We start from the raw sequence: 10,949 nt of genomic DNA on the forward strand, positions 1-10,949 counted from the left end.
GGCTTCCCACAGGCCTTGAAAATCCTTTGCAGATTTGAGACCTAGTATCTATGAAATCTTACCCCAAAACAGGCCAATTTTGAGTCCTTTTGAGTCCAAACAAGACCTTGAAACAAGTTGAATATGATGCTCAAGTGAATTTGGTAACTTTGTGAATCAAGTGGTCTTTTAAATCCCTTTTCAGAAGATTTTTGAGGCTTGTGTACAAGACAAAAATAGCTTATAGTTTTTGAAAGTGTATTTTCACTGATTATTATTCGCCAAAGATAAGATGAACTGATTTGAGATATGACAACATATATGTCAATATGTGTTCATCCATAGTACATGTTGTTATTAACATATCGCCACTGTTAGATGAAAAGCTTGTTTCTCCAAAATGAAAACTTTTTGGGAACTAAGAAAATCAGCCTTGTTTTTTGCTTGACCACTGTTCATCTGTATGGATATGCCATGGGGTTTGAGAGAGTTTCATAAAACCAAGGGTCGTAGATTATTTTTCAACCCATAAAGCAGAATGTAATCATTTAGTTGAAGTTAAAACATGACAATCCCAAAAGTTGGAGTTACATGAAAACGATATGTTGTGTTGAACAGAGACAGAGAATGTGTGTTGCCACCAAACTAAACACACAGATTTGTTGAAAATTAATTCCATTTTTGTTGAAATTCAATTTTTTGTAAGAATGCAGTTCTTGCAATATCTACAGTATATGGCCTGATTCTCCTTTGAGCAAAATCTGTTTCACCACTGAAAAAAAATCATGTCTTTCCTCTACAACCCTCATTTTCCTTTGGATCATTATAATTTGACAGAAAATATATCAAGTGTTGCTCTTGGAAAATTGAAATTCAATCAGGCGCTCAACACTTATGCTCATTATTGAATACTTATAGCATAAAGCTGTTTTGTTTGTATAGTGCTTGACACTTTATCATAAAAATGCAGTAGTATGATGCTTTGTGACCATAACAAGAGAAATATACTTTCAAGTTTGTCAAGGAAGTTTACTATCTGTTAAGTAAACCTCTGCGATCAGACAGTCTGAGGCGAATGGTGCTATGAATTCAAACTCATTTTATTAAAACATTACATCCAAACATTTTCAGAGTAGTCGTATTTACAAAACAGTTATTTTTTTTCCCCGCACACAGAATTGAATGTCTCACATCCAAACACCAAGATCATGTTGGCTGGCAATTTTTTATTTTTTTTTTATAAATGTATCAAAGTCCATCAGAAGTATTCTCTCTTCCACACTGGCAGATCTTGGAAGTACACCTGGTCTGGGTTTTCATCAGCTTAATGAGAAAGAGAGAGAGAGAGAGAGGATTAGCATGCACAATATAATACAATAAAAAAACTAACTCAAAGTTATGGAAGTCAAATAAAAGTCTTGAGACAAAGCTATAATATAGGACACAAACTCATTATTTTTATACTGTAAAATGAACTCTTTCTACTACCAGGGTTCCCATGGGCCTTGAAAACCCTTGAAAGATTTTGAATTTGAGAAAAAATAAAATAAGTTTTTGAAAATGAATGGATGCAAAACAGAAAACAGGCCGATTTGTAGTCCTTGAATTTCACCAAACAAGACACTGAAAGTTACTGATAAGTCCTTAAATTTAATGTTTTTATAGTGAGTGTGGGAACCCTGTCCTACTTCCAGAACACAACACCAACCGTTAACAAAGTGTGTGTCTTAAAGCTTCCATAGCATTGTCGACTATTTAGGAAAGCATTTTGAGTACAGGAGTGCAGAATGTTTTTGAGTTTAAAACCATTAAAATGCCCAGAAAGAAATTGACTGCAGATGTTGATGTTGCATTACGTGCTGAGATTATGATTGCATGCTCCTTACTAGACATGCAGTATGAACTATCATGCACAGCTACTGTCTGTTTGACTGTATAATATACTTTATGCTGATCTCACCTCCCTCCCTGGCCTGCTGCAGAAAGTTGAGCAGGACGGTCGCTGCCTGGTTTACGCTCAGCTTCTCTGTGTTCTGACTGCGGGTCTCTGGGAAAAAAAAACACACACACACACACACAAAACAGTAGATTCACCCCCTTCATCCCCTACCATCTACACCATTCAGCCCTTCATTTAACTGGGTTCCAAAACCAGATTATCTTTATACGCTCTGGCCACCCATGGGACAAAAGTGATCTCAGCTCTAAGATTGTTTTTGGGGAAACCCTGGCCTGTAAAACTTTCCTTTTTAATAGACACCCATAAAATTCAAGCAGGTTGCTGAACTGTAATGAAATAAGATGAAACTCTATTGATCCCAGCTGTGAAATTAGGCCGTAAAAGTAATAGGATTCAGCAGGGGGGAAAAAAGACAAAAACGAATATGAAATAAATATCAAAATAAGCAATAAAAACAATAAGGCAATAAAATAGAACATAAACAGTTGGAGGTTATGTAAACATGCTGCTGGCAATTTCAACACCTTAAGTAGACTGTATGGGTGGGAAATATGGGGAAAGAGTATGGGTTACTTACATATGGATTCACTTACAGTTGCTACTCCTGCTACTTTCAGATGTTACTTATATTACTAGCAGTCACGCTGCTTAGTTAAAGATGGATTATAGATGGATTTTTGTATGATGGTGAATATCTTGGACTTAGTTGTCTTTTGGCATTTGGCTGACGCCTTTTTGCAGAACTACACAATCAGAGCAACAGCAGAATAAACTAAAATTCCTAATTTGAATGGAAGGAAGATGTAAAGGATCTTCTGTAGGCTACCTAAGTGCAACGTGTCGTACACATCTCCCTCTTTTCGGTCCTCTGAGATGAACCTGCGTCCCTCTGAAATAACATAACGTGCAGAATTAAAAATCCAGCGTTCTTTAAAGATGCTTCAGTGACAGATATTGAAGCATTTATCTCTGTATGGATATATGGTCTCAGTTGCCATTGGGTAACGGTTACTTACGAGTGCCCTTAAGGTACAGCATGGCCTGGGGAGTCCAGTTTCTCCGTTGGAAAGTTCCCTTTTTTGAAGAAACGGAAGAAAAAATGCTCTTGTCAGATTTTAATTAACTAGAATGAAACTAGATGAATATTGTTTTAATTGTACCTCTGCTTTATTATTTCCACTTTATATGCTTTGTAGCTCTGGCTGGTCCAGAATTATTTTGACTAATTTTGATTGTTTTGAGCACAATCTTCAATTAGGCCATTGATTGAAAATAAAAGCATCAACACTTTTAGAATAGGGTGAAAATGCCTTACCTTCGGTGCGCTCCACGAGTGTGAGACAAATGTTGCCAGTAGTAAAAGAGTTAGCACATAAGCTAATGTAATGGTCCTCAAACCCTGCAGGAGATAGAAGAGACACGTTGAAATCCACAAACTGCAATATAGCAATTGCTTGAAAATAACGGAAAAGCAAAGCGACCAAGTAACATCCTATTTAAAGACAAATTAAATGTGACAGCGTTCCCAATTTCGTGCGTAATTACGCATAAGCGATTTACGCATCATCTTGCCCAGCCTCAAGTATCACCCATTCATGGGGTAAATTTGAAAGCCCAGTACAAAATGATAAAGCTATAAATTACACAATGGACACTAACCTCATTTAAGAAAAACACGTTAGTCATAAGCGGCCTAATGATGCGTAAATGGCCACAAATTACTGGACTACACTGCAAAAACTGTCCGTCTTAACAAGTCATTAACTCTACTATTGCGTCTTAAAATCTTGTTTTCCTTTATGCAAGTGAAAATAATAATTTCACTTGTTTCCAATACAAAACAAATTGTTTAAAGATTTCAATTAAGCAACATTGTCTTGTTACTATTGAAGCTTTCCACCTTATTTCTCCAAACAGGTGAAACTGCGTTGGAAACAAGTAGAAGAATCTCACCTAAGTGACTTTTCCACCTAATTTAACTAAGATTCCCAAACCCAATACTACACTTAATGACTTATTAAGACGGACATTTTTCCAGTGCATGTGCTCTACTTACTTTCATCGCGACAGAGATGCTATGGGACTGGTGTGCAGTAGCTCCGTCTGATGCCAGGAGAGAGGTCCAGGTTGTCTTTGTTGGTGGTTATCCCACTCCCTGTATTTATATTCTTCGGGGCGGGGAAACCTCGGCGCTCCACGGCTAATAGATGCCAACAGCGATAGGTCACGCCAATTTGATGAAATGGGGGCGGTTAGGAGTGAATGAATAGAGGCACCGATCAATTAATCTTATTTCATTGCGGGCTATATTTCTGAATGAAAATAGCTGCCATAAGCAAGTCCAGGTCCACCACAGAATCAAAATTAATAAAGCTGGGGGCAAAGTCACACTTAATGCTACGCTCTGGGTTATGTTGTCACTGTAAATAACAGGAATGATTTTTTTTCCTGGTAATATTGATATGTTTGCGCCCTGCTCACTGAAGCAGTCAACAGATAAATGAGTGCTGGATTTTATGAATGAAAAGACTTTCAATGAATGGAGAAACGGTATCTACCCTCTGACGTATTTCTATGCATAAGTATTAGATCTACTGCAGGAAAGTGCTGTCATAGTCTAGATGGACTGGCAGTACTACTGAATTCTTAAATATATTATATATAGAGAGTAAGCAATTACAAAGTTAGAAAAGACCATAAACAACATGAACGACAGATACAGAGCTATTTTTCATTGTATATTTACAAAAGTGCCATACAGCAAAACATTGTCATTTCACATGTAACCGTTCAGTATTCTCTATGCTTTGAACAGAAAGACCTCATAATTGAAGAATTCATTCATGCTCCCTCTGTGGTGCAGAGCGATCAATATGAGCGATCATGAACTCTCTCCCAAACCCAGAAACCAGACAACTTGAACCTGTGAAGTCGTTACATGTCGAAGTTGGGGGTCACTGATGAACGAATGAATTAATGAATTAATGAATGAGTAAAGATGGTAGACTGTAAAAGCACCTAGAGGGATTCTCTGGGCATAATCTGGTACATAATCTGGTTCAGATCTGATAACATGTTTATAGAATAAAGCTCATTTAGATATAAAGCTCTGTAGGTCCGTAAAAACCTATTTGTCTCCTATTGTCTATAGATCAGCTCCAGATTTTGCACCATGATGATATCACAGGTTCGAGTTTACATTCTCATGTTTGAAAAGGACAGTTGTTCATTTTCAATACTGATTGGAGTGTCCTAAACCACAAAATTTACTTATTTGAATTCTTCAATTAAGTGCTTTTCCCCTTAAACACCTTACTATACTGAAAGTCAAGCGCTGATCATTAAAAAAACAAAACAAAACAAAAAAACCCTCATACTGAAGTAATCATTAGCCAATCGTACACAGAAATGACAGCTAACAGTATAGGAAAATATTACAACTGCCACACCTGGTATTCAAACAGCTGCGAGAGAAAAAAAAAGTGTCACAAAATAACTGCAAAGAGACACAAATATTGGGCTTTTGTCCAAATAAAGTTAAAGCACAGGCACGATAATGTAACAACACGGCAAGCTCTCTGTCCACGTCCGGTCAGGAGTGTTTTCTGTACATTCCACAGAGTGAGAAAGACACTTGGATAGAGTCCATGGTGCTTTCAGGGGAATCCTCCATTTTCATGCGAGATGCATTCAACGGCGGAGGGATCAACGACATGTGAAATATTCCGTAGTGACTCCATCCTTGAGTAACAGTCTACAAGGCTCTGATGACCCTTTGATTGGCAGCATCGGCCAGTCAAATTACAGAAACATAGAAAGCAGTCTTTTGCCTGCCGGAGGGGGGAGAAATCTTAATGTATATAACCTTAACTGCTGTGAATCAGCCATTCACCATTGGGAGATTGCGTTGCTTTATAAAAACTATTGTACTTGAAACGGACCTCTCTGGATACAAAAAGTCACCGTTATACCATTGTGTTGCTCTCGCCCGCTTTGTCCACATACTGAAAGAAAAGAAAGACATAATGTTATTCGTCACCCATGCGTATTTCATCCCTCTTCACATGTAAAGCACAATCTGTCACACAGACCTGTGAGACATAAATAAGAAACAAAGTGTTAGCGTGACTTTCTACGCTAAAGCAATGGCTTGACTGCACTGTTTGGACGTTATCCTAGTGTATTTCTAATGGGAAGCATGCATGACTTGAGCGAAAGTAATAAAACGAAAACAGAAAAATGTAGAATGAGTGAATTTACCTGCTCTCTACACAAAAAAAAAAATGTACGCTTTCCTTGCACTTTCTTGCTCTATGGTGAGATATTAGTTTTATGAGTACTGTGAAGGGCGTTACGCATGCTGACATGCAAGGGAAAATCGGCAGTGACTGACCACGACTGCTGATTGTCCTCAGAGCCTTACGAAGGCTTTAAAAAGACAGAGAGACATCCACCTCAAAACAAAGCCTTCCACACCACACCGCGCTAGGAGCATGTTCATTAGCCACAAAACTAACCAGGCTTCTGTTATTTTGAGGAATTCTTCATAACTGTAGCGTTAGTATGCCTCTCCACTCAACAGAGATGCTATAGCTTGACTCTCAGGCAGCGACAGTCCCCACTGGTTACTCTTACTTTGTAAAATTGCCAGAACAGCCAATTTGATGCTCAATTAACACAAAATTCTTGCCTTTATTTCTCAGGTTTTGTGTCTATTGAATGCACCTGCTCACAACTATGTTTACAGGCAGTCTGCAACTGGATTACCAGCCAAATCCCACTGAAAAGTAGTAGTGTTGTTGTACTGGATTGGCTGTTAATGTACAGGACCATAGTTGTCATTGGATGGGGGCCAGGTAGGTTCATCTAGCCTGGTTGACGTGTTTGAACAAGGTCAGTTCATTTGGAAATAAGAGCATGGCTGCATGTAAACATAGTGTTGCTTCAGCACTGGATAATACTCACTCCACTGATGAACGGCAGGTTTAGGATCGAGCCAAGGACAGGTATTCTTCTGATGAAGCCTATTACCACAGGGAAGAAACCCCTGGATGGGATAAAACACAGAGAGAGAGAGAGAGAGAGAGAGAGCGAGAGAGAGAGAGAGAGAGAGAATTGAGTCCTGGCCATTGTCACTTTAAATGTAGAAAAGACACAGGACAAAATTTACTGGAGGGTGCCTAAATCTCAATCTAAACAAAATCAATGATTTGTTAACATTAAGTACAGTCCAGTGTCAGGATCTCAGCTTGTGCATCCTTTGTTTCCCCCTCACCTGAATAAGAGGAAAAAGCCGTAGACCTCCAGCACTACTCCGATGATGGGCCAGCCTATCAGCACCACAAACACGCCTCCCAGGAAGAAGCTGGTGGCCTTAATCTTGTGCTTTTGGAAGAAGAAGCGGAAGGTCCTCTCCAGCCCGATGACGAAGGCGAGTCCAGCCACAAACAGGATCTGCAGCGAAACGGAGGAGAAGGCTCAATGTTTTGAATGTTTTGAGAGAGAAAGAGACAGAGAGAGACAGAGTGAGAGAGAGAGAGAGAGAGAGAGAGAGAGAGAGAGAGAGAGAGAGAGAGAGAGAGAGAAAGATGCAGCTGTGGAGTTTCTCAGCGTCAGAGATAATGTCGGTGCAATGGAGCAGTAACACTCACATTTCCAATAGCCAGGAGGGCTTTGTCGAAGAACAGGATCATCCCAAAGAAGAGGAAAAACACGCCGAAGCCTGTTAGTCCCATCCCGATCTCTGCAGGGCAACAGACACAAGTTCTGGTTAAACAACTGCTATACTTTGCCGTAAGATACGTGTAAAGGTGTATTTAACACCCTCAACAACAGTGTAACTGTATTGATATGCATGTAAATGTGCTCAGGCTTCAGAGTTTGGTTACTGAGCTTTCATATGACAGAGGGAACTGCATATAAAATAGCACCAATATCTCTAACAGGCACAGTGATACTGAAAATAACCATTTCACTATCTGACATGAGGAGCTTTGAGTGTTTATTCTCTATTTGAAGATAGTCGAAGCTTTCTTTTACAGAATCACATGACAAAAGTTCCACCACGGCTTGCCAGCATTTACTCAGGTTAGTGGCAAAGATCAGCTAGCTGTTTGAGTCATATGGCATGAGAAAATCAAAGCTAATTTGTTTAGCACTGTATGCTAGTTAGCTAACTGTTATCAGCTGAAACCGGTTAGAGAGAGCAGAAATCTGTAGAGCTACTGAAATAAAACGAGCCTTACTTTGGGAGTCCGTTAGAGAAATCATTTTGACGATGAATCAACAGCTAAGGATAACAGAGAAGCAGGAAAAGAGGATATTATGGGACTGGTACTCCTGTAATTCTGATGACAGCTGCCACTGCAGCAACAGCCACGTCTTCCGGAAACACGCCTTCTCGCGATGACACGTTCCGGAACAAATCTGGGTTGCATTCAACACATCAACGGTAACACTCTCGTTCTTCGCTGTTCACCACCACCTCTGGGTTTCTGTTTTATCAACATTCTTGTCATCTGCATTTGAAATGATATGTCATTAGCTACACGGTGAGTCGTAGCACATGATAGTCACATGGTGAATATTCCTTATTTACGTGGCCTTTTATCTCGGAACATACTGACATTGTCTTTCACCGTTGGACAGTGTTTCTTGAATGTGTCACATGCGTGAAGCCGTTGAGCTCCGGTTGGCTCCCACCCCGCCAGATACTTTCTACCGGCGTGATCTGTCTCTAGCAACCCAGTTAGCAACCATCAAGTGGGTTCAGTCAACAAGAGAGGGGCTTGGACGGGGGCTGCTTAGTGGTCATCGAATGGTTAGTAAGTTATATTATAGTATTCCACACTTCACCGAAATATTTTCCTGAAATATTCAGCTAACCTGAAAGAGAAAGGAAATTGTTCTGTTGCACTTAGGAAACTGTTCTCCTGCGTTTCAGTTAGTGCGTACAGGAAAGAAGGGAGGATGAGAAACTGCCCATACTTGGTGCAACAGCCTGCTTGGTTTCAGTATCCATCAACCGACAAGCTAGCTCCTCCTTGTGTAAATGAAGCAGGTGCCCAGCGTCGTCGACTGTAATTTTTAACGCTAGCTCAATTCTGGCTAGCTGTTTTGCATAGGTATAAAAATCTACGACAAGCTGGCACTTTGTCCCCACAGTTAATACTGGATAAGAAACTATTAGCTAGCCTGGACTCAAGTAACTTTTTCTATGTTTATAAACTCCTAGAATCTAGGTAGCTGCTGTAACTTTAGCAGCCTTGGTGACCATAGGTACAGATCATGTATTGAAAAGATTTTTCTCTCTTACAGAGAATCATACCGACATCTATGACAGTCTGAAAGTTGTCTCCTTTCTGAGCAAATCTGCCTGAGAAATATGGGCGGTGGTGACAACACGAATGGTAAGTTTATCCCTTTCAAGCTAAAAAAAACTACAGTGGAATAAATGAAGACAATCGAGATGTAGAATAATTATCCTAACCCTGCATCAGTTTTGTTTGCCTATTAAAGGAGAAAGACATAATTAAAGAACTTAAATTGTGCTAAGATATAAACAATCACCAGCTTCTCTGTGGTGATGATGCAATTGTTTTGTGTGTAAGTGAGAGGAGGTGAACCTCATGGGGACAGACAGCAGATATCACACTGCCACAGTCCCAGAGGGAGAGAAGGAAGGAGAGAGACAGAGAGAAATGGATCATTAGGTCTCAACCTGTGAGCCACAAGTGATTAGTATGTGTGGAGGTGTTAGACCTCACAGTCTCCTGTTCTGAGTATCATCATACTTACACTGAACCCAACAGGAGGGAACCTGCTGCAGATGTTAGACTACACAGGTCTAGACTGTCTCAGTGTTTATCAGTTTATCACACAGATGACTTTGTCTGCTCTAGATGCCAATTGTTTATCATGTGACTGTCAAAGAAGCATGTCTAAATATGTAGAATTAACCATTTCTAATAAGAAGACATACATGTTAGACAAGTAAAGAAATAAAAAATGCCATCCCCCATGAAAGATGCAGGTACTTCTTGGGCTAGTAAGTGACAAGATGTCTCATCCTCTAAGTTTCATCAAAGAAGATGCATCATCCTAGGGCTGAGCGATATGGTTGAAATCAGTATCATGATAATTGTAAGGATTTATTTCAATATCGATATATATTACAATATGACTTATGTATGCAAAATCACGTTAAATATTCAAATTAATGTTCCATCCTATTGAACCGAATGGTAATGATAGGGTGTGATGTCAAACAAAACTAAAATTTTCAAATAATGTTCCTTAAAATGTTTCATACCTCATTTTGTCAGAGTTTTTAAATAAAATTAGCTTGTTAGCATTATTTTAGACAGCAGAATTGTGTATCGTGATATCCCAAAATCACCATATCATGATGATATGATTCCACTGAAAGACGATTATTGATAATATTGAATTATCGCCCAGCCCTACATCATCCCTCCAAGTTTAGTCAAAATCAGACCAGAGGTGTCACCCAAGACATCATGTTTGTCCCCAGATTTCATCACATGGGGGACAAACAGTTTAGTGCTATAAAATCCACCAACATAAAAACAGGGACTGAAACACAGACTTCAAACTAGCCTGCCTCTAATTACAAAACAATTATAATATTGGCATTGCTAAAAATGTTTCTTCCCCTTTAGATGTGCAGGCGGAACTGGACTCGGTGGAGGCTGAGCTGGAGGTGGTGGAGCTCCAGATAGCGGAGCTCCTGGAGCGGCAGGCTGAGCTGAACTCCAGCAAGAAAAGGTTGCTGCGCAGGCTCGAGGAAGCCTGTGATGCCGCCCAGCCCTCCGGATCATCCTCTTCATCTTCATCGTCGTCGTCTTCGAAGGCGTCCGAAGCTGGCCCAACAATGAGCAAGCAGGAGATGCAGCGCTACGATAAACCCGGTAACAGACATGATTACACGATTGAAGTTAGGAGGTTGTATTGTGAGTTTATTTCACATTCATGTATGATAACAAAACTA

General features: G+C 39.7%; 2 protein-coding genes and 1 long non-coding RNA gene across 3 annotated transcripts; 1 reads left to right on the forward strand and 2 right to left on the reverse strand.

Moving 5' to 3' along the window:
• Positions 1–1,237: 1,237 nt before the first annotated feature.
• On the reverse strand, positions 1,238–4,001 carry spx (spexin hormone). The gene is made up of 6 exons (XM_071537781.1): positions 3,996–4,001; positions 3,255–3,338; positions 2,956–3,013; positions 2,766–2,828; positions 1,940–2,026; positions 1,238–1,302 (listed from the first exon to the last, which is right to left on the reverse strand). Exons 1-6 carry the CDS (start codon positions 3,999–4,001, stop codon positions 1,238–1,240), a joined length of 363 nt encoding a protein of 120 aa, XP_071393882.1.
• A 670-nt stretch (positions 4,002–4,671) lies between these two features.
• On the reverse strand, positions 4,672–8,294 carry golt1ba (golgi transport 1Ba). The gene is made up of 5 exons (XM_071537764.1): positions 8,185–8,294; positions 7,591–7,682; positions 7,215–7,393; positions 6,905–6,986; positions 4,672–5,943 (listed from the first exon to the last, which is right to left on the reverse strand). Exons 1-5 carry the CDS (start codon positions 8,207–8,209, stop codon positions 5,905–5,907), a joined length of 417 nt encoding a protein of 138 aa, XP_071393865.1. The 5' UTR covers positions 8,210–8,294; the 3' UTR covers positions 4,672–5,904.
• Positions 8,295–8,638: 344 nt separating this feature from the next.
• LOC139659477 (uncharacterized) lies at positions 8,639–10,729 on the forward strand. The gene is made up of 3 exons (XR_011696230.1): positions 8,639–8,759; positions 9,257–9,348; positions 10,621–10,729. It is a non-coding gene; the product is annotated as an uncharacterized lncRNA (long non-coding RNA).
• The last annotated feature ends 220 nt before the right edge of the window (positions 10,730–10,949 follow it).

The sequence above is a fragment of the Centroberyx affinis genome, unplaced genomic scaffold, assembly GCF_046629955.1.
Source record: "Centroberyx affinis isolate AG114_WGS23_722 - 3 ecotype Tasmania unplaced genomic scaffold, CSIRO-AGI_Caff_v1 ptg003122l_1, whole genome shotgun sequence".
Taxonomy (NCBI): domain Eukaryota; kingdom Metazoa; phylum Chordata; class Actinopteri; order Beryciformes; family Berycidae; genus Centroberyx; species Centroberyx affinis.